The sequence below is a fragment of the Diabrotica undecimpunctata genome, chromosome 10, assembly GCF_040954645.1.
Source record: "Diabrotica undecimpunctata isolate CICGRU chromosome 10, icDiaUnde3, whole genome shotgun sequence".
NCBI lineage: Eukaryota > Metazoa > Arthropoda > Insecta > Coleoptera > Chrysomelidae > Diabrotica > Diabrotica undecimpunctata.
In genome coordinates, this window is record NC_092812.1 from 54,464,532 (window position 1) to 54,491,723 (window position 27,192).

Genomic DNA, 27,192 nt, shown 5'->3' on the forward strand with positions numbered 1-27,192 from the left:
AATTTTTTTCTCCTAAAGGTATAACATGAATAGTTTCTGATATATAGCCGAGAGATCGGCTTATTGGACCATCCGGTACAAAACGAACTAATTTGTTAAAACCGGACCTGATTAAATGTCAATCAAAATTCACAACTAGCCCTGTATATTCACCATAGGGGTAGGATTATGTATAGTTCCTCATGACTCATCATGCATATCTCCATATTTAAGTACTCCATGTGCAACAGTTTGATGATTTTATTTTGAATGAAGTATAGTACGTTTCTTTTTAATAAAATACATGTTTTTTTTTAGGACAGTGATACAAATTACAGAGCATCAATCATGACTAATTTTTGTATAGACAAAACCTATATACAGGTGTTAGAAAAGTTCAATGTTTACTGTGATGTTGATGTATTGATAATCAGAAATAATTGGGAGCCGAATAGATCATGGAGTGCGTGCTATGGTGATTTTTTTTATATTAACGATAACAATTGTGATGCAATTAGTACTATAGAAGATATGATAAGCGATTTTGTAAGTATCTTTTTGCCTTTATTCTGGCGATCACGGACTGGAACCGCCGCGCCGTTTAAAGTGATATGTATTATTTTGAAGATCAGCTCACTTTATCATAGATTCAGTATTTACTCCGTTATTTATTCGTTTTTCTTTTCACTGGCAACAAATATATTGAGTTGATAATGGTATGGTAAAACATTTTTTAATATAAATAAAGAAAAAAGATGAAACATGTTTACTGCGGAAAACTAACCCAGAAATATTTACATTAACTTTCATTTCTGCTATTTTACTTACTTAGTCGATATAATATAAGAAACTACATTTTCAGACATAAATAAACTTTTTACGTGGTTCTGATTCCACTCTTTCTGCTTTGCTGCGCTCAAGATTCGCCTATATGACTCTGATTTGAGTCATTAAAACCTATATGTGGAAGAGATTAAATGGCCTCTGTGCTCGTTCTCTTTCTTCTTGTTGTTTTGTCTCCGTGTCAATTTTGTTCCTTCGAGTTGAAATAAAATGCTATCAAGTACAGCCTATGGTCCAAGGATTTAATCTCCCAGAGTTCATCGTTTCTCTGGAGCATCGCTTAGACAATACTTTTCCACCTGTGCCATGCATCCTCTGAGCACGATACATACACACTCAGTAGTATAACCCAGTTTTGGAGTCATCACATGGGCTATTTATTTTCCATCGTTCTGGGAATGACATGTATCTTAATATGGTATTGATTATGAGTGTTAAGTATACTACTGCTTTTATTTTGATATGTTTCAGGGATCTGTTTATTGGACCTGGTGTTGGTCCCTTACTTGTTAAGTCTTACTTATTAGTCAGTTCTCAAATTTCTTCCACTTCATCTCTGAAGTCTTTGTCCTCGAATTGGCTGTAATTTAATTTAAATTCTTCATGGCTTCTGCTTTTTATTCAGTCGAATAACCTATATCTTGATCTCTATGTAAGGGAGGTATTGGTTTTTTATTGTTTCACAGAATTGTTTGCACCATCTAAAGTTCTGATTTATTTCGGTTTAGTTGTTGGATATTATCTTCCTATGTCTGGTTTGGGTGTTCTAGTAGCTTTTGTTTAACTTAGCATTTTAGCTAATTTGTCCTGTGTTACCGCTGGTTCTGTTAGCTCTTAATCTCGCTATGTTTTTTCTTTTATGCGAGCTTTTAGTTCTTCATTAATGTCTTTAAATCATCCTCTGGTAGTTGGTGTCTCTTCAGTTGTAGTACTACTTTGTAGTGCATTAACCATTACATGCTCAAACTTCTGAACTTTTTGGTGAAATTCGTTTTCGTTGTGTATTTCTGTAACATCTTCCATGTTTTCGCTTACTATTTTTCTAAAAATGCTCTATTTGCCCTTTTTGTAGTATTCATGTGGGTTTTCTATTTTCAAGTCTCCCACCGCTAGTACTTTTGGATTTCCATTTGGAGTTCCAGGTTTTTTACGATAGTTATGTTTAGTTGTGTGGGAAGTCTTTCTCCTCCACACAACCTACCACTATGAGAATTGTATCTGATCTATTCTCAAGATAGGTATTGAGCAGCCTTCCATTTCGGCTGGTTGCCTTATTATTCCAGTTTAAGGATCTTGCATTTAGGTCTTCTATGATTATTGATGGCACGTCTGTATTTAAGATGGCATCTAGGTCCTTTTCAAGAAACGGGTCCTGTGATGATACTGTGATCATGATTGTGTGTTGTCTCATTTGGACCATCGCTGTAGCAGAGTTAAGGGTGCCCAGCCGTCCTGGAGTAAGCATTAGTTGCTGTTTACTATCAATTTTGATTAATATTGCTCTGTCGCCTTGGTTTGCTCTGTGGTCTCTATAAACCTCCTAGCTTGCAATTTTGAAGTTTACGTTATTGGTGGGCATTGTCTCTTGCAGCGCTACGACATCTATGTTTAGTCTGACTACAATTTATTTAAGAACCCTGTCATTTTTTCTTATGTCTTCTGAATTCGAAGAGCCTATTTTCAAGTACTTCTTATGTTGTTTGACAAAATCAGTTATTGGTAAAAGTAGCTAAAATTTGTTGTAGTGCTAACAAAAGGCCATTTAGCTTTTTTACCGCGTATATTAAAAATGTTTGAAAGAATTGTCAAAAACATATTGGAATGGTGGTTCAATAACACCAAAACTTTTCCTCAAAGTCAGTACGTTTTTAAAATAAAATATTGAACTAATAATGCTGTTGGTCAACTGGTTACAGATACACAGCTGTGTCTTTTTCAAAGTGACTACCAAACTTCATTATTTCTTGATATAAAAGGAGCTTATGATATTGTAGGCTGGTCTACACCAGAAAATAAAATGATCAACTTACAAGTTCCAGAGGAAGTAGCAGACACCGTACTCAAACTCTACATAAATAGATCAGAAAAGATAACGGCATCATATCTGAATATCGTTTGGTAACAAAGGATTTATTACAAGGATCGGTTTTATCGCCATTACCTTTTTAATATATGTACTTACGATTTACACGATATTTCACCTAATGTAAAAGTTATTCAGTACGCTCATGATTTCGTCTTTTACACACATTCAAGAAGTTAGGATAAAAGTTTTTAAAAGTTTGTGACAGCAGTTTCACCTTTCATCCAGAGCAGAAGTAATCTAGGTTTTGTGACATCAGTTTCATCTGACACAATATTCCAAATTGTACCACTATAAAACTGAATGGCATTAATTTTTCTTTAATCAACTAAATAAAATATCTCAGAATCTTCTAGACAAAAAATTAACCATTCAGCATACATCGAAGACATTTTACAAAAACTTAGTAGGGGATCAAACTTCTTGAAATGTGTTATGAGGACATGATGGGGAGCGGAGCCCAAAAAAAGCCTTGACTTTTTATAGATCATAAATAAGATCCATTATACATTATGGTAGCTTCCTGTATCGCCGTGCAAATATAAATTACTCAAAAAATTAGATATTTTACAAAACAAAACTTTGCGACTCTACATTGGTGCAATGAAAAATCCACTATAATTGAACCATAAGGGTGCATACTGTGGAACCTCCATTAGAGCTGACCAGACAATTATTAGCAGAAAAAATGATTATTAAGAGTGAAGTCAAAAATTCACCACTTAAAAATCTCCACTATCTCCACTCAAGTATATTAGAAGTTCCATAACAACCATATCCCAGATGAAGGTTGCTATCTATATATATTTTTTAATTGTAGCAAGTATACACATCAGTCAGATATCCTTAGAAAAAATCTAAGAAATTTAAGCGTTTACGGTTCGTAAACTTGCTTTCGATTTTATTTTATTTTTCTTATTTCAGTCTAAAATTAAGTTTTACAATAACTAAATCAGGCTTGTAACCTTAAATGTCTTTCCTTTTGTTTATATACCTGTTTACCGTGATCTACCCAGTATTTGTTTTAAAAAATGCTCAGAACGAACCCTGGGCGAGAAAAGAGTAACCCTTGTCTTAATCCCAAAATAATTATTATGATTAATCTTCCCAAAAAAAATTACTATGAAAAAACTTGGTTGGTCAGTCTGAGATAACCTTACACTATAAATTAAAAACAAAAAAGCTAGACTTAATACTTACTTCAGTTCTGGCTGCATGGACTAATCCTAAAGTCAAAACAAAAACAAAAAAAAAAAGATTTCGACAGCTTCTACGACTCTTTTATTTTAAATGACAAATTTACAATTTCAAAAATATTGTGTTTCTTACTTTTATTTCAGCTCACAATTTCCGAAGAAAATGAGAAAGAATTAATTGGTACAAAAACCGAAAAAGTAGAAGTCGAAAATGTTATTTCTTATGTACCCGAAAACGAAAAAACTAATACTAATGAACAAGTATTTAAAACAAACCCAGAAATACCCCATCAGAACGTCTCCCCTCCACAAAAAAATAATTTAAAGAATGTTATACCCAACAGTAATCTGAATTATTTTAAAAATAGTATAAATTTAACTGAGAATATTAAAATGAAAAATGATTTGGAAGAAGAGAAGGAAATTATGAGGAAAGCCAAAGAGAATATAAATAGGAAAACCCGTCCAATTATAAAATATGTTGACGAAGCAAATGACACTCTTAAAATTGAAAAAAACGATGTAAACAACTGGGAAGATCTATTTGATGACGAAGGACAAATACAGGAAGACTTATTAAAGGAGGTAAGGTTTTACTTCTTTGATAAAATATATTATTTATTCTTCCATCTGAGAATTTAGTTCATTTTTGAGTTCAGGGTCATATTTTTTTTATTTTTTTGCCTCAATATATTTTGATTATACTGATTTATTTTTTGCATACTGTTAAATTCAAATATGTCAGCTGGTTCTATACTCCTTCAGGTATTATACATACCTTGTCAATTTATTAAAATTCTTCGTAGAAAAAAGTTTTAAGTAAATTTTGAGTGCCTTGCAAAATAAGTCAACTATCCCTGGGTGCTGGTTTAGTTAACTAACGGTCTGGGGTTATTTGTCTCCAATAGTTTCTTAGTGAGGGTAATAATAGTGACAATCCAAAAACAAATGCAGATTCAATTTTTTACGTCTATATTGACCATTGCCATTAAGAAAATTTAAAACGAAACTCACAAATCATCATCTGTTTCACAATTGATGCATTGAAAAAGTGATACTACTTTTGTTCGTGCATTTTATGTGAGCCCATCTGCTGCAATGGGTGTATTGTACCCAGTCATCACCTCTCGTGCTGTTTAGATAGAGTTCTTCACATACTAAACACTCAGTTTCACCCTCAGATTCCTAGGATGTAGGATCATGATGAGCTGCAAACGTAGATGGAATTGGGGAAAAAAATGTCGACCGTTTCTAATTTTCTTGTTCTTGAAGACTTTCTTTTGGTTACATCTTTTTCTTTTATATGGACCTTTCTCTTCTTTCGCGTTCTCTTTTTCTTCTGTGAGAGCATCTTTTATCGGAGTATCGGATAAAAATAGCAATTTGTCTCTTCTTCCGTAACTTTCTCGAATTTTGTTGAAGACCTGCGTTTGGAGCAGGAGCATGATCTATTCGTATCTACGTGATATGACCCGTATGATAGACATACATTATAAGGATCGAATCGTTTTGTAATGCCCCTTTGTCTTGCAGGTTCTATTTTTGTCGATGCGAATGTGTTTGCAGACAAATTGTCGTTGATATCTGGGAAATGTTCAAGAATTTTCGGTGAATCCTCCATGAAAATGGGTTGCTCCTTGTTTTCGGTAGCGTTTCCTTCCTCATATGGTGGTGTAGGCCTGTCTGTCACATATAATAGCAAGAAGTCACTCTCTATGAAGATACCCTCATTCAGAAGACATATCCCTGTTTCACTAGGCCCAGCCATTATATTGTTTGGCTAGAGGTAGACTCAATTTTACAATGCCAGCAACATCATATATGGAAAATGTTTTACCTGGATTGTTCACCATCCAGTTTCCATAGTTGAATTGCAGTATTTGGGACCGTAAACACTCCTATCTAGAGGTTGCAATTTATGCGAGCAGTGCGGAGAGAAAGAAAACTATTACTCCGTTTTCCTTGCAAATATCTCGATAGAAAGGTGGCATTCATGATTGTCGAGCAAAAGTATAGGGCGCTCCTTAGAACATCTTGTGTGAAACTCAAAATGCTTGACAAATTTCACAAAATGTTGTTTTTTTCATCCATACTAATGGATTTGCATCTAGGATGAAAATCCTATCCGAGATGTGGATCTCTAATAAAATGGTCCCTGTAGTTTACCCTCGGAAAAATGAAGAACGAAGGAACAGTGTTACCACTTGCTTAAACTGCAACAGTGAGGGATACAAGGGTTCCTCTTTCTGCGGACGTGCGTTTGCCTATTTGCTTGAAGCCACGTCGCGCCACTATTCTATCCGGCTTCTGAACAGTTGTGATACCCGTCCCGTGAATGTTCAAAATATCAGATGCTTGCAAATTCAGGCGGTTATATACCGTTTTCAGATTATTAAAAAACATGTCTATATTTGATTTGTTAAATTGTACTGACATACTGGAAAGCGAATTTTCTGAGCTCCTTGGGAGTTGATCCGTAATAATATACGAAGCTTCTTTCAAGTAATTAGCTAGAAGTGTCTCTTGTTCCCCAGAAAAAATATTTCGCAAATTGAAATAACCTACACCTTGTAGCTTTACATGCCCACCATCTGATCTGGCTTTAACTGCATACCGCTGAAGTGGTTTTTGTGGTATTGAGAAGTCTTTTGCGACACTATTAACACTTGTGTTTAAAACTGTTGAAATTGCTCGTTGACTGATATCGTGTGCTGTCTGGTCCCTTTTCCTCTTATAGGTTCTCATAGTTCTGCTGTAACAATAATAGAGGCGATTAAGGATTCAGATACATTTACATTTCAAGAAACATATGCAATATAACAGTTGCTAATAGTTTCCAAATGCCTCGATATCAGTATCAAATCATTAATCAATTGTAAAATGAACTTAGTTCACAAATTCTGAAATTTGAGTACATGATGGGGTTTGTCGACTAAGTCAACAGACCCGTTAGATATGACCCTTATGATAGACATGCATTAACGTAGATATGAATAGATCACGTCAAATCATAGCCAATGAGCTTTTAGCATGCGTCTAGGTGTAATTCCATTCAGGCGACTTCAGTTTAGTGTGCCATATCTTTGCAAGCAGTCGCGGCAGCAGCACATTTAGTAATTGCTGTGAATGGTAAAAAGAAACAAAGGAAACCACGGCGGTGGAAAATTGACCTATATGTTAGTAGTCAAGAGACTCCTAATTATAGAATAATTTCGGAAAGCGGAAACTTGACCCCAAATTCTGAAGATTCACAAAATGTTCACATCACAAAAAATGAAGATTCACACAATTTTAGCCCAAAATATGGAAACATAACCTCAACAGTCTATAAACCGTCAAAAATCGTTTTTTAAATTTAAAAAACGGTTTTTGGAATTTTTAGGTTTTGTGACAATATATTATGTGCTAAAATTTGGTGAATCTTCATGTTTTGTGATGCCAAAGAATACCCCAAAATTTGGGGTCAAGTTTCCCCTGGGGCAATTTTAACATTCTTAACCGGCTATTCTCTTTATCAACAGTAGTTATTGGTTAGATACATGCATCAAAGAGTGTCACGAAAAAGGCTTGTTTTGCTATTTTCTCTGGTTTAACAAGAAAAAAAGAGAAAAGTACATGTCATAGCTATCCAGTATAATTAATATAGATGCCGGTTAATATTTTAATGTGTGAAGTGTAGTTTGTATGTAGATGAGTAAATTAATGTTTGAATCGGTTCCAGAAATAGAAGTGTCTCGATATTTTAGAACCTTAATAGCAGTGCATTTGTCCTAATAATGGTCTGATTATGTGCAATGAACTGTTTATAAAAGTCGTTTACTTGTAAACTTTATGCTGGAGTATTGGGGGTTAAAAAATACTAGTTGTTAAGGAGGTATTTCCATAATTTAATTATTTTCACCTTTTATATTCAAAAATATCGAGTTCATAATACTGGAATAATTTTAGATTGTACATAAAGTAGGAAAAAATGTAACTATTGTCAAAGCTAAGGAAGATTACTCGGACTATTTTACGAAACATGTGAAGATTGAAGAGTTGGAACATATGGTGGAGTTATATGATTTTCCAGCTTCCTTGGAAACACACGATTTGATCCATGCCTTTAATGAAATTAAGAGTGATGCCATGTATATTAAGTGGGTGGATGATACGCATGCTATACTAGTTCTCGGGTCTTCAACTCAAGGTATGTATTTTAATATATGGTTGGTTTTCTTTTTCTAAAATTAATACAACTTGATATCGAAGTCTATATCGAGATTTTAGCAAAAGTTTTATTTTTAGCTCAAAGAGCTATAAATGTACAGAATCCTTTGATAAAAGTTCGACCAATGATGGCAGCCAGCAAATCAACACTTTCAATAGCTTACCAAAACGATTTGAAGCCTGCCATGAAACGACCAGCTACAAATCTACAAACCGCTAGGAGACTGATTACAACTCATTTAGGAACCAAGAGTGGAATTAACAGTGAAATAAGTGCCAAAGAAAGGAATGATCTGAAAGCTGCTAGAGGTGATTAATTATTTAAAGTATTTTTTATTCCCTGTACATTTATTTTTAGTTTATTGTAGTGTTTCTGAAAAACAATTCGATCCCTTAAGGCTGCTGCTCGATAAAATTGAACACAACTTCAAGCGAATTCTCTAAATTTTTAAAATCTTTTTCCTACTAATACTGCGCTCGTCTCGAATCCCTTGCAGTCAATTGTAGCAATTGGTATTTATGTACATATACAAAATGTATTAAACACTGTAGTTCTCTCATTTTTATTGTCAGTGCTACCCCTTTTTGTTTACTCATCCTTTCGAGTACATTCTGGCTAAACCTAGCGGAATTATGGAAAAGCTGTCAAGGATCTATATGGCAAATGAAGTCTTAACTGATACAAAAGAAAATTAAAGCAAGAGGTCTCTCATTGCTCAGCCGCTGAAACTATTAAAAACAATAAGTCAGATATATCTGTATATTTAGTTGGCGACTACAATTTACCACTGTATTCTTTGGTTTACTCAATTAATGAGGACTTGCTCGTTGACTCTCCATAAAGCTACCCAGCAAAGCTACTATGCGAATGCTTTTCTTATTTAAACCTGAAGCAATCAAATAACATTCCAAATCAAGATTATTTTTGGATCTCATTTTCCACAGTATTGAAGATTATCACAAACTATCAGTTTACGAAGCATTTGACAATTTGCTTCCCAATAACTTTCATCATGTGGCAATTACTTGTGATCTTAGTTGTAATGGTAATGTTTAGATTACATTAGGTACTACATATTTTGACAATCGTTGTTGCTTTCTGCACCTACTAGGGTGTAGTACTAGAATTCTTAGAGACATACCTTTGTTTTCTATAAAACACTATCACACAAACTATTGCAAATTCTCTCCTATTAACAGAATTCAGACACTGTGAAATGGCTTCAATTAATCTTCTGGTAGTTAAAAATAATTTTGTAAGATTGAATCACTCTTTTGACTGAGTATGTTATGGATCGAAGATGATGACCTTTAACTTAGAGTATTTATTTCATTTTAATACGATTTTCAGAAAAAATTAATTTAATTTATTTTAATTTAATCATTTAACATTATTTAAAGTATTTTTGTTATAGTTAGGATATTCTATTTTTGTTAAATTTTTGTAAAAATGGAGACCTCTCGTGTATAAAATAAAAAAAAATTATACAGCGTGGATAAAACGATACTCTTTGGATCAATTCTTAAGTCCAGGCCACGATCTCATGCAAGCCAGATGAGTTATCCAGATTGAAGCTCTTAATCCCTCCAAAAGGAAAATTCACCAGATATATACGGTATGAAAAGTATTAAACTCAGAGGGATACCAGTAGTAGAGAGAATTATAGGTATTGTCATCATCTATTTCCGTCTTGGGTGGGTCCTATCCTCCTCAAGAAGTTCTCTCCACTCGTCTATTCAATACATCTTTCTTTGTTGTTAATAAGTCGCCATTCTGACTTATGTATTGTCTTGTGGTTGCCTTGAATTATTTTCTGGTGATGTTAACTTTCTTATAGAATGCTCTGAATTCTTTCTCTCTGTTAAGGCTTTCTCTATATTTAAGTTCCGTATTTAGGTGGTTTCGTTTTTTTCTTTTGTGTATCCTCTTTTCTTCTCTTCTCTTTGTCTGGTAATTCTCTACAGTTGTTCTAGTTCATCGGGTAAGCATCTTTCTGTAGTCTTAATTTGTTTCTTTTGTTGCATTCTTGCATTCATCGTCAAACCAATGATTTTTACGGGCACAAATTTCTTTTCCTATTTCATCTTTCGCTGCTGCTTCATTTACATTTTGATTCCTTTTAGCCTGTTGGTGATGTTTTCCGAGTACCATTCTGCAATTTTCTCATCTTTCAGCTTTCGGACATTCCATTTGTTTGTATCCATTTTATTTTCTTTACTGGTGTTTGAGATTCTAGCCCTTATAGGTATTGTCTGGATACTTATATTTCAAGAATTCTATACTTGACATTTTTCTCGTTGAATTTAACCCCTAAGTGGGTGTAGTGTTCCTAAATCTTGTTTGAAGAGTAGAATTATAAAAATATCCTGCTGATAATAGCACATATGTTACTAAGGAATATCTTTCTCTTGTTGTTTTTATCTAAATTCGTTCATTTTTTTTACAGAAATGAAGAGGCTAGTCAAGAAAAATGAGCAGGATGCATGGGACGGTAATCTTCGATCGTCTATGAATTGAAACAGTACCTTCTTTTGTTAAAATTGTGCCTTCACTCTTAATCGTTAGTAATTATGTTAAAATAGTCAGTTGTATTGCATATATTGCATTTTAAAATATATATTTATTTTGTACCATGTATCTCTTGTCTTAAATAAAATAGTATTTTTATCGAATTATAGGGTTATTTGTATCATTGTACTGATTTTCAAAGCTAGGTGTGCATATTTAATATTAGTACAAACTACCACCACAAGTTTTAAAACTAAAAGTTGTGTTATATAGACGTACCGAGTCACATACGACACTACTTTATTATCAACTATCTAGCCACTAGAACTGGGTGTACTACACGATCACCTCGATATACAAACCGCCAAATATAGATTTTAAGAGCGAAAAGGCCAACAAATTTACAAAGACAAACAAAAAAGACAGACAAAATTTAATTTTATTATCGGAGATTTTAATACTCACAGCACTCTGAAAGGCTGCTACTCCTTTAATCTCCTTTAATAGTAGATGTCACAGAGGGTACAACCCTGATCTTTTTTTCGTCAACCAACAAATAACAAATCAGTGCTCAAAAGACGTGGGACGAGAACACGATTGAGGTCGGTCAATAACTAATGAATTCAATATCAACCGCCAGTAAGAGCCAGCCAGCTGTAAAACATGAAGATATCTGAGAGGTTTAAACTGTTATCTTACATACGCTTAAGCCGATAATCAAATAGCTAGCTAGCTCCTATAAAACGACCGACCTGAACAAAAAACTTTGTTCAACATATATATATATACATATATATTCATATATATATAACAACATATATTCAACATGTATATATATATATATATATATATATATATATATATATATATATATATACTCTTAGTTTGTAAGTGTTTTTTATTAAAAAGCTAATACATAACCACTGGAAGGGTCAGTAAATATACAATTATTCAACGAATGAGTTACAATATTTAGGTTTTAAAATATGACAGTCTGTAATTATATAACAGATTTGAATAATTTTTCTTCTACTGGTTATGTGGTAAGTTGCGTTTTTTATATTACCTGTTTGAAATAAAAATTAAAAAATATATATTTTTATATTTACCTGTTGTTTTTATTTATTACATTATTTTATTATATCGTCGTTCACCTCCTATCTCAAAATTAGTGTATTTTGGGAAATCACTTAAAACATTAACATTAAATTAAATTAACATAAAACATTAATCCCATAGTAGAAAATACAACTTAAAAGTTGTTTTTTTTTCTGAAATATTGGTAGTTTCACGAATTGATTTATGACTATGATTAAATTAAAAAAAAATCGAAAAAAACCTGAGATACGAGGTTTTGAAATTTAAATAGTATTTCAGTATTAAATTTCAGGACTAATGAGGTTTTGGAAGCCACAAAAAACAATACGACAGAAGAAAAATATAGTATTTATTCTTAAAACTTAAAAAAGAAACAAAATAAAATAAACAAGTATTTTCCATAGTTTGAAGACAAAAAAAATTAGTGCTTCAACAAGTATTAAAAATTATGATAGTCTGAGTGAATAACGGTTTTGAGAGACTGCAGATGACTAAATTTGTCTTCTATAATGGGCAAATTATACATTTTATTTGCGAACTGGTAAAAACTGCTATTCCTCGTCAAAGTTTAGTTTAAATTGGACAGACAAATCTTTAGAATACGCTTTAGAGCCCTCAGGTTATTCACGCATGAACTTCTCACTTTTTTTCCTTGACTAATGGATGAATAATACTTAATTTCGGAATATTTTTTTCTTTCTTTCAATGGTGGAGTGTGCACACTATTGCACTCCATTTGCGGGTGACCCTTAACTAAATAATCTTATATAATTACCGTAGCATTTTCGATGCAGAAATACTGAAGTGCATTAGCCAATGTCACGTTGAGATTTTTTACGCAGAACATCCATCGCTATAAAAAATTTTGGTTTGTCCTTTTCTTGGGTACTCTTCATTTAAAAAATCAATTATACAAGATGTAAAGGAGTTGGTATCCATTTTGGTCTCTCCCTCATGCCATACATAAAACACTACCTTATCATTTGTTAAATTATAGATGGTGAAGTTATGGCACGCTAGTTTCTGTATAAAGTATACTATGCTTGGTGGGGCAAGTTGGACCGCTTGTACATCCACCGTAAATACGCACACTTTTTCTTCCAACGCATCTTCTTTATCTTCCATTTTTTCCTTTCTAGCGCTTTTTTGGCTAATGTGTGATTCATAATCTTCTTGCTCTACATTGCCAGGTTTATGCGAAAAACAAATTACAGTGGTCCTTTCTTGGATGATAAACATCAATGTTTGTGTTTTTTATTTCCTTTAAGAAAACATCATCCGACAGCATCTTTCTCCTTCGTTTTTGCTCTATATTCTTTACCGCGTATTCTTAAACATATTTGTTCATTTCTTTCCCAAGTAGAAGAATCTGCATTGCCTTTTTTGCAACGCATTTTCTTCTAGAGCCTTTACTTTAGGGGTCACTTGAAATTTTTTGTCTTTGCATTGCCTTTTGTGCAAAGCATTTTCTTCTCGAATAGCCTTTACTTTAGAGGTCACTTGAAATTTTTTGCGTCTGGTGACATTGACAGCTTCATATTCAGAATCCGACGGAGTATTTGGATGATAACTAGGTTAGACGTGTATAAGAAAATGTTAAAGGCATTGACAGAATGCCGAATAGACCATCGCTACACTAACATAATCAAATAGATCTACCAAAATGCTACAGCTAGCGTAAGACTTTCTGAACAAGAAACAAATAAATTCTGTATACAACGAGAAGTACGGCAAGGAGACACTGTCTCTCCAAAGCTGTTCACGACACTTTTGAAACGTATTTGTAAGAACGCACATCTGAGCGAGCATGCCATTAACATAAATCGAGAGAAGCTCATTCATTTGAGATTTGCAGATGACATCGTCCTTATAGCCGATCGTATGGATTGACCTATCGTTTTTACCTTGTTTAAGCTTTTCGCCGATAATCTGAATGACTTACAGATATTAACAAATCGCATAACAGAAGTCAGCAACAGATACGGACTAGCTCTTAACATAAAGAAAACCAAATTTATGACAATTAGTAAAAAACTAATACTAAACGCTCAACTTACAATCAACCAACAGAATATCGAAAGAGTCGAGCAATATACATATCTAGGCACCAATTTAAATAGCCAATGGGACCACTCAACAGAAATTAAACAGCGAATAATAAAAGCAAAAGCAGCATTCGTTAGAATGAGAACCATTTTCAACAGTCGAGACATATCATTAAAAACAAAATGCCGTCTATTGAACTGCTACATATTCACAGTTCTGCTCTACGGAATGGAAGCATGGACACTGACTGTTGCATCTATGAATCGGCTCGAAGCTTTCGAAATGTGGTGTTATAGGCGCATCTTACGTATATCCTGGGTTGACAGAGTTACTAATGTGGAGGTCCTGCGTAGAATGGGGAAAGAATGTGAAATTCTCATGACCGTCAAAACTAAAAAGTTGGAATATCTAGGACATGTAATGAGAAATCCAGAACGTTACGGCCTTCTCCAGCTGATTCTCCAAGGGAAAGTAAATGGTAAGAGAGGACCGGGAAGAAGACGCATTTCCTGGCTTCAAAATTTACGAAAGTGGTATAACACGACTACCACTGAACTGTTCCGCGCTGCAATAAATAAAGTAAAGATAGCCGTGATGATCGCCAACATCCGGAACGGATAGGCAATTTAAGAAGAAGAAGCTTTTCGCTTCTTCAAGGATGGGAATTTATGATTTGGTGCAGTTTGCATATTTGATTCAGTTGACTAAGACCGGGTGCCGCCGCTGTAGGCAGGAGTGTCAGAAGAACTATAACTTCTATGTCAGAAGAACTTTATGGAGCCGTGTGGACCAATCCAGCTACTAAGTACAAGTTCCTTTCAGATTGTTGGCCATTGTTTGTTTGTTTTAAAAACGCGTGGAGGATAGCTGTGGCTGTGTCCTCACTTAGGATCAGGTATCGTTGTGCAATGAGGTTGGGAAACCACAGAAACCAATTTCCCCCTGTCCTTGTGATATTTAATTCGACTCTTAAGGAGTGTGTGTGGTGCTCACTGTATACTGTTTAATGTTGTGTTTAGGTGTTAATGATTGTATTATATTGTCTGTGTGTCGTGGATTCTATATGTTTATGAAAGTTGGATTTTTATATGTTTATGATTCTATATGTTTGTAAGTGTGAGCGTAGGTGTGTGTGTGTGTGGGATTTATGTGTGTATTCGGTGTGCATGAGAGTGTATGTAGTGTTGTGTGTTTATGTGAGGAGCTGGGTGAAGGTTTGGTTTATATGGTTATTAAAGCAGGAGGTGGTTATGAAGTGTATTAAGGATTTCATATCGGAGGAAAGGTCGTATGAAGGGATTTGTTTCGATGTGTATACTGGTTAGGTTTGATTATAGTTATTGGGATGTGTTGCGGTGTGGACATCTTGGTGAGAAGGCGGGATGAGGACCGTTGCAGTTCAGGCAATTGGGATCAGAGGGACACGCAGAAGACCTGTGCTCTAGTCCACAGAATGGACAAATATGTGATTTCGCTGTTGAAATGTCCGCTTTTGCAATATTTCGATCGAATCTGGACGGAGTTGCTAGATCTTGGGACCTCGCAATTTAGCCGTTCTCTCTCGATCTTAATACCGCTCGAAAGTGCTTCTGCGAATTTGGGTTCAGAGTTCGTAAAAACTCTGATATAGAGGTAGGTTGATTTATGGAACGGGATATTATACGAACTACTTTTGTATACGGAAATTTGATTTCGGATAAGATATCAATATTTTTAAGGGATAGATAAGGCAAAGAAAAGATGTATTTGCATGTTTCGTGGACTTCGAAAAGGCATTCGATAAAGTACAGCATGTAAAATTAATGCAAATACTGAAAAATATCGGAATAGATGACAAGGATATTCGTGTCATTAAACATTTGTACTGGAATCAAACTGCTATCGTAAAAATTGGAAATTCATAACTACACCGATGAAATCACCATACAACGAGGAGTCAGACAAGTGTGCATTTTGTCGCCAACATTGTTCAATGTTTTTTCGGACCAGTTATTTAAAAAGGCACTTGAGAGACAACCATATGGAATAAAAATCAACGGGGAACCACTTAATGTGATTAGATATGCAGACGATACAGTAATTCTGTCAGATAATATTGAAGGTCTCCAAATTCTGATTGATCGTATTCACGAGGTAGGAGAGGAAATGGGCATTAAAATAAACTCAAAAAAAATTTTTAGTTTTTAGTCGTGATCCACATCCCGATGCAAAGCTTCAATGAAACGGATTCCAAGTTGAGAAAGTTCACAAAATATTTGGGAACTATGATAACGGACCAACTAGATCCAGACATAGAAATAAAAAGTAGAATAGCAATGACTAAAACTACTTTTATGAAAATGAAGTCATTTCTTTGCAATATTCATCTCAGTTTAGAACTAAGACAAAGAATGGTTAAGTGCTATGTTTGGTCCGTACTTTTGTATAGTGCAGAAGTGTGGACGCTAAAAGTATCGATCATGAACACAATTGAAGCATTGGAAATGTGGGTTCATAGACGAATGCTAAAGATACCTTGGACAGCAAGGTAAACTAATGAAGAAGTACTAAGGAGCGTCAACAAAGATAGAGAACTGCTAAAGACTGTTAAACATCGAAAAATGTCTTATCTGGGACATATAGTAAGGGGAAGTCGATATAAAATATTACAACTGATCCTTAAAGGTAAAAAGAGGGCCGTAGAGGTGTAGGAAGAAAACAAGTTTTTTGGTTAAAAAACATTCGTGAATGGACACAGATATCAAATGCAGGACAATTATTCCACATTGCAGAAGATCGAGAAGCCTTCGCAATAGTGATCGCCAACGTCGGATAATTCTGATATGGCACGCCAAGGAGAAGATAAACAATTAAAAATTGAAAAGTCCACCATTTTGTTTTTTTTTTTTGGTAAAAATGTGTTATTGTTGCACCGACCATAGCCAATTCGATACAGAATATGAAACCATCTTGTTTGTTGCTTTCGAATGATTCGTTTCCAAGAAATGGTGACACCCACCAACAAATTGGACGAGTTTCTTCTTCTTCATGTACCATGTCCTTTCAGAACGTTGGTTACCATCATAGCTATCTTAATTTTATTAACTGCTACCCTAAATAGCATGCTTGTATCACCATACCAATCTCACAAGTTCTTCAACCATGAGGTTCTTCTTCGTCCTGGACTGCGTTTGCCTGGACGAGCTTGGGCAGCTATTTCCAGACTCGCCATTTTGAATAAAAGAAAAAACATTTTTTTCAAGTAGTTTAATATGTGTAGGTACTTAAGTTTAATTTTCAAATACCTTTTGTGCTATAAATAAAATTTATTTAAAGAAAACACGGTTTTTGGAGGAACCTGGCCTTAACTTTCATTCTTGTTGAGATGCTTGTAGAAGTAAAATATTTTTTTACTGAATACCTACTTAAAATAAGTAAAAAGAAGAGAAACGTACATTTAGAACTTTTATTCTTCTACTTACACTATACAATGTACAAAACCTATAATGTTCATAAAAAATATTAGCCTAGATTAATGTAATTGATCTTAGAATTTTGATACATTTACTACCAAATGATAAAAGTACGGATACTACCTACTCATACATAACTGAAATCATAACAAACTATAAATCACATACGCTCCTTAAGTAATACCAAATCTGACTACTAGATAAGCTATCATATAAAAATTAGCCCGATAAACATTGTTCACTTCATTTACATAAAATAAATACAACGTTCGTGTCAACTTTTACATATGTCGATCATTTCCAGCATGTCGGTTGAACGCATCAGAACCATAGGTTTATTCGCAAAACCATCTCGGTATAGTGATTGGACTAGGCATACTCTTAGCCAGTGAAAAGTTTGCCACGTCTACAGTAAACTTATATAATACAAAGCTGTTCCAGCCCCGTTAAATAGTCTGGTTATCGAACAAACTTTAGGTACATTATCAATGTATGTAAATGAATTAAACCATGTTTTAACACTTTTTAAAACCTGTTAAAATTAAGAAAGCGGAGCCGCGAAACTCTTTTAAATTACATGTTATCAATATTCATCAGGCCAAATAATAACAATAATAAGCTATTTTCCAACACCAGTCAGACAAAATTTAGTTATTTCACTTCTATCCTAAGTAATATGTACATTAAAATGTTAAGACAAGGCATATTCATCACCTGATCATATAAAAAATATATATCGGATTATTTTTTTTAAAGTGGATTACAATTTTATTTCTTATTACAAAACCATAAAAGTTAAATATTTCCACAATTATTTAAAGTAAATTCTATAGTTAGTTGTACACTAAACATTAATTATATTGCTGATAAACTTAGTTTAGCGAAAGAAATAGAATAGCATCCAGATCGTATCAAAAAATGTTGAGCCTGAAGATCAAACTAATAATTTATCTGGTATAAGTCTTCTTCGTGTGCTCTCCCACTTTATTTTTAAAGCTTATTTTTACGGCAATTAGTGGCCCACAAGTAGTAAGTTTATTACACCAGATAACTGGAAAATAGAAATAATGACACCTACATTATTATTAAAAAAAAGAGCGGTAAAGAAAAACTACAGAGCAATACCAACTTATAATAAACCACAAACTGAATGATAAAATGGGGTAAATAATAAATACTGTCAAATAGAGATACCGGTCGGGTAACTATGTATACCTGAAATCTAGAGAATATAATAAGTATCTTCTCGTATGCTTTATTGGCCTTTGAAGGTGACTAAGCAACACTATAATTAATTACAAAATAATGGCATAAACCAGTGTGTCTCAGTGTCACTTTTCTGCTCTGGTGCTAAAACACTATATACGAAAAAATGGGGAAAATAAACTTTTTTAAAAAACAAATCTGAAACTTGGAAAACCTATAAGTATCAGATGTAAACATAGAAATCATCAAAGGAAGAAACAGATACTGTTCAAGGCGAAAAGTTATTCACAAAATTTAACTGATCGGAATCACATTCTGTCAATAATGAAAGAAACGACGAAGTTAAGATAATTATTGAAAAGAAAAATATTGTAATACAATATAGACCAGGGAATTAACAGTTTTCCCATGAGCCTCGTTGAGACAGGTATCTAAGAACCGCTTTTGATAAATTTGATGATAACAATCTGTAATAAACAAAATATTCAAAAAAAAAACCTTAGAAGAAAAATATTTATAAATATTTAAAATAAATCAGATGCATCAACATGTATGAACTTAATTTTTTTTTATTCGAATCGAAATGTTGGCATATTTACAGTAATTAAAAAAAAACAATGTCCTAGGACCCCTAAAACCAGTTTTAGCTCTTTTTTTTTTCAAAAATTCACAGGGGCTTTGTTTATAAACAATAAGCAATTTAAAAGAACCATTTAAAAGATTACAACCTCAAGTTTGGAGAAAAAAAAATTAAAAACGATTGTTAAAAATGAGCCATTCATGATGCATGCGCCAAAGATAAAGAGTTTTAAAGCGAAGAGATTTAACTGAATTCAGCAGCGAAAAGAGCTCAACTGTCCAAAGAGGAAGAAGAACGGTTAAGAAAAATCGAGAAAGAGTTGGCGGATCCCACCAAAGCCCCTGAAAGTGCCGAACATTTCGATAGGTTGTTCTTTGCCAGTCCAAATTCATCCAAACTATGGGTGCAGCATATGTCTTTCCACGTCGCTGCTACAGAATTTGAGAACGCAAGAGCAGTTGCAAAGCAAGCCATAGAAAATATTAACTATACTTATGTTGATGAACGTTTTAACATGTGGATAACTTTACTGAACTTTGAAAACACGTACAGAACTAACGTTTAGAGAAGTAGAGAACTTCAAATTGTTTAAATAAATCACTCGGTTAAATAAACAATTCACAAATTAACAAAATGTATTTTTATGATCAATGCCTCGAGGTACCCCAAATTAGAAAAAAAAAAACATTAATTTTCGTTGATTAGAACCGGAGATATTGCTACTTTTATAAATTTGAAACTATGAATTCAGTTTGAAATAGTAAAATCGAGAAATAAAAAAGGACTAACTCGGGTTCTAAGAGTCTTAGGACATTGTATTTTTTTTAATTCGTGTAAAAATGCCAAAATTTCGAATAAAAAAATTAACTTCCTTTATATTAATGCGTCTAGTTATTTTAAAAGATTATAAGCCTATCTCTCTCTCTCCAATTTGGTGCATACTGTTGTAGATAAAAGCTTTCTGGGATAAACAATTTCAATTTTGCAATAACTGTTACAAACTCTCATTTTAAACGATTTCCTAAGCTTTTTCAGTTAAATTGCGTCACTTTTCCATATAATTTACCAGTCTTCACCTTTAGTACCTAAAATCAAATAGTGATCTTACATTTTTATAAGTAAAAATGACGTTTTATCTTTTACATCTTTTGTTTATTACATGTTGTTATTACCAAATGTATCAAAAGCAGTTGTTAGATATCTGTACCAAAGTGTGTCACGAAAAATGCTTTTTATTTGCTAATTTCTCTGGTCCAATACTATTGGGAAGATTCAAAAGTCATAACGGTGATGATGAAGTTATAGACGATTCACAGGTGCAAGAAAAATGAATTAAATATATTTTTCCCAAAATTGGGGTAAAACACTAACCTGTTAATTTCTTTTTATATATGGGAATAATTTATAAAGTTCCTACACATGTAAAATTACATAATTTCAAAAGTCTCTATGATTTAGCCATATTTTATTGTGTTTATAACTTTTTATATTTACGAATGACATAATTTTAAAAATGTTATTATTAAGTAATGTTAAACATTAGACAAAATCTATTGTATTCTATTCTTAAGGGGTACTTTTTAATTACATAATTTAATTGCTTTTACGTTTAAAGCAGTAATAATAGCCCTGAATGGGCAGAACCAATCAGAAAAAAACTGAATACTAAGTTATAAACTTTATCACATGTGCCAACGAATAATATGACTAATTCTTCATAACTTGTATACATGACAGAAGATAACTCGTAAGGACGATACAGGTATCAAGTATGAAGAGAAAGAATGGAAGTTAAAGATATATGAAAAGTGGAAAGCTAAAACAATAATAATTTCAATAATCTTACTAAATAGTAAGAACAATGTATGTTGCAAATAATGTTTCTGAAAGTGTAAGCGACAAGCAATATTTTTTCTCAGTTTTTTTTTTATGTTAATGGTACATATTATTGAATAATCAACATATTTTGCAATATTAATTGATACATCATGTGTTGCTTGACAAAAAATAACTAGAATAAATATTGCAGGTTGGTTAAACACTTTTGTACTGTTCAGATCGCAGGAATGTTTAATTTTTTGGAATTACAAAGAAAAATTTCGAAACTTTACTATTGTTGAAGTGTCCTGTAACATAAAAATAAAAATAAAATAAAAACAAAAACAACCCTGTTAACAATTAGTAAATAAAATTTTGAGCAAGTGTTTTATGGTTTCTTGCGATTTTGGAGAGGATCCTTTGAGTCGGAATTCGAAACCGTGGAATTCGATCTTGGAACCAAGATGATAGATCCATCGGCGGATGTTTGTAGGCTAAATTGGTAGGGGGAATATTGATTGCCCTCAGAATCGCGCAAATTCTAAAAAAGAAAAGAAAATGTTAGCTGATACAAATTACATTGATTAACAATAAAAATAACTATTACAAATTATATAAGGAATTTTGCTTATTTAAAAGATTTCTACTTTCAATTCAACTGCAGGGATTGTCCTAAAAAAAGTTCAAGTTCTCAAATTTATTCCCAAGCAAATCGTCAATATTAAATTGCAAAAAGTTTATGACAGTTTTTACTTGTAAAATAGGAAAACGAAGTAAATTTTTCGAAAACTTCTACATATTTTGAAACCTGAATATTTATTTCTCTATACCGGGTGTGCCAAAAGAAGCAAGACGAAATTTATATCGGATCGAAAAACATAAAAAAAGTGTTCAAATTTTTCAAAAATCGATCTAATGACACCAAACACGATCCCCAGCCTAACTCCCTGTGTGTGGGGAAGGGGCAATTTTAAAATCTTAAATAGAAACCCCATTTTTTATTGCACACTTGGATTACTAATGAACAAATAAGTAACTGTTATTCGAAACATTTTTGTAAAGTTGTTGATAGATAATATACACTTCTACATGAAAAAACAAGAAACACGGCATTATTATTTTTCAAAACTCTGTCGAATGACTTCCATCACGACCCTCCACCTCTACACTCCGGGTGGAGCGGAGGCAACTTTGAAATCTTAAATGGAACATCCGATTTTTATTAAAGATTCGGGTTCTACATGAAAAAGTAAATAGGTTTTGATAAAAAAAAAATTCGACACATGGCGCTGTTATCGCAAAAAAAAACAAATACAGAGTTATCAAATACAAATATTTCCAGGGTTATGATGCCAAAAGAAGAAGAATGAAATGATCGAATGGTAAGAAAAACTGGAAAGATGAATTGAGAACCCTAGAAGTAAAGGGGTATAAGTGACATTTTTGTATATATTGAGAAAACTAAATCACTGAACTGGAAAAAGAGATCTAAGCGATAAGTCTAACATGTGCTGCTTTCTAACGGCAAGTTACTTAGCCTCCAAGCCATCTATGAGTAGGGCTTGAAAGAGAAGAGATACAAGTGTACTTGTACCCTTGTTCCACTGTGTCAGACTGTTAGTTCAGTTTGTTATCATTTTAGATGGGTAGTGTTATGGCTCCTAAGTAATACTTTAATGTTAACTGCTGCGTTTTACTTTATTATAAACTTCAATGTTTTTAAAAAGAGTTCGTTTTGTTTCTTTGCGGAATACGGAGCCAATAATAGAGAATTTACCTGCTAATGCGTTTTCACCACCAAAGCAGACTGACAAGAAAAGGATTAGGGGGCCAGGTAAGTGGAAAAAACCAGGGCTAAAATAGAAATTCAGGTGATGCTTACATGGGCAAAAACACAATACTCATGAAGCTAAAAATTTACGAGAACTTGAATCATTATTGATAGAATGAATAAATATACCAATATTATCTCACAAGAACAAAGACTTTAAATTTTCAAATAGTATTCAGCATTGGGCACTGAAATCTCCAAACAGCTTTTCTAAATCGATCGATATAGACTGAGCCTATAAAAAGAAAAAAACTAAATGCAGTTAGCAACAAAGAAGTGTCATGTGTTTATAATCTGGATATTTTTAAAGTATGTAAACAGTTTATAATAAAAACTCTTGATGTCTCCAACAAACGTTTACAAAATGTAGTTGAAAGCAAACAAATTCTCATCAGGCGTGTCATGAATAGATAAAAGAGGAAAGATTTATATTTTTACATTTTTTAACTTTATGTTACATTTTTTAGAAGTAAAAGGGAACAAGTGCTACTTAGCAACATAAAATAGCTGCAAAATGAGTAAAGACAATAGAATTATGATTTTTTGTTACCAATAATAATAATAATGGCTACAGTTACTAAACCGGAGAAGAAAAACTAGCATTAAAAAAATCATGGCAATTACAGTGAAGGCTCAACTTTGAACGGCATTTACTCAAAATTTACTTTTTGTCACTTATAACCCTTTACTCTAGGGTCATCAATTTATATTTCTGCAACAAATATAAAAAAAAATTATATTACTATCTATTACCTGGAAAACATGTCTGTATAGTTGTTGATATTTGTCTCTGTAGCGTTTGCATTCAGTACTGGTATACTCGTGTTCTGCAATGAGTCGCATCTTTCTGTCCTTCATTTCTTTCACTTCGTCCGCTAAACTCAAGATTTGGTCGAGCTTTCTCTTTCTGCAATTCTGGGCAGCCACCTTATTCTTTCCTCTTCGCCTTATATCCCTGATCAGACTTAACTGAGCTTCACTGAGATCGTATTTAGACAAGCGCTCATTAAATTCGTCCATTGGTAGGTTAATGATATCGTCAACAGAAATGGGTACGTTCAACGCCCTGGCACGTTTTTCGTCTCTTGTTAAATACTCATCTTCTGATTTACGCTATTAACATAAAATATGTATGTTACCAAAAAGTATAATGATTTAGCTTTAGATTTATCTTACGTGTTTGGATTTATCTCTTAGGACTGGTCTCTGCATGGCACCAGCGCTTTCAGCCGGTAAATGGTAAGTGTGATTATGTTGTATGTGATTTACATGATTTCTTGCTAGATGACTTTGAAGACCGAATTCCATCGAGCACGAATACTTCATTTCCGGTAATTTCGGTCCAACCGCACCTTCAGACTGATTGGCAATGTTGTATGTAGTAGAAGGTTCTTGGTATTCATATTTCAAAGGTGTTACAGGTGGTTGTGATGAATTGGATGAGCTATGATCTTGAAAATACCGCTTTCCGTACATCTGATGTTTCTTTTGGGCCACTGGTGGGACTCTCGTATTGTCGGAAGCACCCAAGCCATTGTTCAACTGTCTGCTGGTGTAGCTATAGTCGTATGGGCGGACTTTGCTAGAAATTTAAATACAGATCTTTAAGTTTAATAAATAAAAAACAGTTGTTGAAATTAATAACATTAAAAATAATAAGAAATAAGATCAATAATACGTGTCTTGTTTGAACAAGAAGTATGTGAGTACATCTCGACGTTTCGTTAAAATTATGCATAACTTCTTTAAGAGAAAGATTATTGCTCTTTACCCCAGTCAATCAGCGAAAATATCATCGATTTAACGTAAAGTCATGAGCAGCGTATTTTATTAAAAAAAAAAAATGAACGAAATATAGTATTAAGTTATGACTTCGTGATCCGTTTCCTCCCGTTAAGTTTTTGATCTTTTTATGTAGAGTAAAAGTGTCATGCTTCTGTTCTAGGGATTCTATTTCTATGCATTGATCTTGTAGCCATGATTCTTTTGCTTCTTTAATCTGTTTCTTAATGATTTTGTTTATTTCTTTGTACCTTTCCTCATTCTTATTTCTGTGTTTTCTTCGTTCTTCCATTAGCTCTAATATTTCTTGTCTCATCCATGGTTGTTTCTTTATATTGTTTTCTGGTTTAAGTTTATTATCTACCACTGAATTACAGATATTTTTTATTTTATTCCACATATCATCCACACTTATGTTTTCTTGATTAATATCTGAGATTACCATGTTGTTTATTTTGTTGTTGACTTCCTCTCTTGTGGTTTTATCTTTCAACTTCTGGATATCCGGACGTTTTTGTGCTTTTCTTTTATAGACTTTTTTCATGCGGAGTTTGAAACGTCCTAGTAAAAGATTATGGTCTGATGGAACATCTACTCCCGGATATGTTTTTGCGGATTTTACGGAATTATGAAATCGTTTGTTATGATGATGTAGTCAATCTGGTTTCTAATCATTTTTTTTTTTTGGACAGTCAGTTGGAGATTTCCAGGTGTAGAGTCTTCGAGGTGGTAATTGGAAAAAGGTGTTCATTATTGCACGATCCGTTTCCTGGCAGAACTGAACAAGGCGGTCTCCTCTATCATTTCGCATTCCTAGTCCACAGTGTCCCACAGTATTGCCAACACCTCCTTTGCCTACTTTGGCGTTGAAATCTCCTAGCAGGATATTCACTTCTTGTTTTTTGGTATGTTTTAGGGATTCTTTCAATTGTTCATACAATATTTCTATTTTCTGCTCTGAGCTTTCCGAAGTTGGAGCATATGCTTGAATAATGTTCACGTTAACTGGTTTAGCAGTAATTTTGAGTACTGCAACTCTATCTGATATTCCTATAAAACTAAGTACACATTTGTTAACTTCTTTATTTACTATTATAGCCACTCCGTTTTTGTTTCTTGTTGTAGTATCTCCACAATAGTATATTGTGTGGTTTTCTATTTGAATTGTAGGTTTAAATAACATTCCTGCTAAATAACTATAAACTATTACAAAAATATAAAATGAAGATATACAAAAGGCTAATTATGTTGGGAGAGAGGTAGAAATTATATCAAGAATGCGCGAAAGATGGATCATAATCAGTCCAGACAATTTATGAATTTCTATTAGGAAAAAGGTTTCTCTTCTAGAAAAGGCAAAGTACTTAGACTAATAATATATATATATATATATATATATATATATATATATATATATATATATATATAATTTATAACAGTAAAACTCACGATGCATAATCGGTGACATAGGGTTCAGTAGACGTGTGGCCAGAATCAGATCCCGCGTCTCCCCATTCCCCATCAGAAATGGAGGGGACTCGTTCCGAACCCATCGAACTAAGAGCACTATCACTCGATGTATCCATCCGTTCCATATCGTTACGAGACATTGAAATAGTGGTGTTATTTGTAGCAACGTTGTTCAATGTGCTGTTACCGTCCAGCATACGCATGGTGTACATGCCTAAAACAGAAAAAGTTAAAGATAATACAAAACAATAACAAACATTTAATATTAGTGGTATGTTGTTGTATATATTTGATATTACGAAGAGGCCATTAACATTGAAATAATTGAAATGAACTGTTTCATCAATTTATTAGTTTATTAATACACAAAATATTCGAGTCAGTATGGTCTGCTTTGTAGATGACGCGATAATTATAACAGAAACCGAGGACGATCTACAGAGACAATTTCGTCAAATAAGTAGCTTAAGATATATCTAAAATGCGACACCAATGTAAGCACGAAACAATTTTGCTTTATAGCCAGTTTTGAGAACAGAGACGCATTGTTCAGCCTATTCAGCGTTGTTCTTTTACAAAAATGCAGAGATCAAGTATAAATTTGCATCATAGATTACATAAAAGCTTTGGATTATGTCAAAGATTTATTGGAGATTTTAGATACAAAAGGACTAGACAACGAGATACACTGCTTTACCTATAAATGCACTAAGAGAAGTCAGTTAGAATGGAAAGCGGCCTAACAACGAAAATACCTATTAATCATGGAGTAAGACAAGGATGTGTCCTATCGCCCACTAAGTTCAACGACTACTCAAAATGCATCTCTCAACGAGCACCAGAACACGCAAACACGAGTCTGAACTTGAAGATAATTACATAATACTTTCATGGAAAATTGATTATGGACTCACTCCACAAAACATTAAAATAGTAGCTTATGAACTTGCTCTAGCTAATGAGAATGTCATTTTGTACCTGATACATGGGTTAACCATAAAATGGCTACAAAGGACTGGTTCACAGTATTTACGAAAAGACACGAACGACTATCAATCAGAGGGCCTGGATCTATGAGCCTTAGCCGTGC

At 33.4% G+C, this 27,192-nt stretch overlaps 2 protein-coding genes across 5 annotated transcripts in view; one reads left to right on the top strand and one right to left on the bottom strand.

Annotated features, from left to right (window-relative positions):
* Positions 1-10,983, top strand: part of LOC140451908 (uncharacterized) — a 30,129-nt gene extending 19,146 nt beyond the window's left edge. For all 3 annotated transcript variants that reach the window (XM_072545862.1, XM_072545861.1, XM_072545863.1), the window contains 5 exons: positions 298-525; positions 4,246-4,686; positions 8,050-8,290; positions 8,389-8,619; positions 10,758-10,983. In XM_072545862.1, the coding sequence (XP_072401963.1) occupies positions 298-525; positions 4,246-4,686; positions 8,050-8,290; positions 8,389-8,619; positions 10,758-10,828 (1,212 nt within the window). In that variant the 3' untranslated portion in view covers positions 10,829-10,983. The remainder of the gene's footprint in view (positions 1-297; positions 526-4,245; positions 4,687-8,049; positions 8,291-8,388; positions 8,620-10,757) is intronic.
* Positions 10,984-17,394: 6,411 nt separating this feature from the next.
* The window catches only part of cnc (NFE2 like bZIP transcription factor cap-n-collar), a 229,428-nt gene continuing 219,630 nt past the window's right edge, over positions 17,395-27,192 (bottom strand). For both annotated transcript variants that reach the window (XM_072546199.1, XM_072546200.1), the window contains exons 9-12: positions 26,082-26,316; positions 24,027-24,432; positions 23,604-23,963; positions 17,395-21,560 (exon numbers count right to left, since the gene is read on the bottom strand). In XM_072546199.1, the coding sequence (XP_072402300.1) occupies positions 21,408-21,560; positions 23,604-23,963; positions 24,027-24,432; positions 26,082-26,316 (1,154 nt within the window). In that variant the 3' untranslated portion in view covers positions 17,395-21,407. The remainder of the gene's footprint in view (positions 21,561-23,603; positions 23,964-24,026; positions 24,433-26,081; positions 26,317-27,192) is intronic.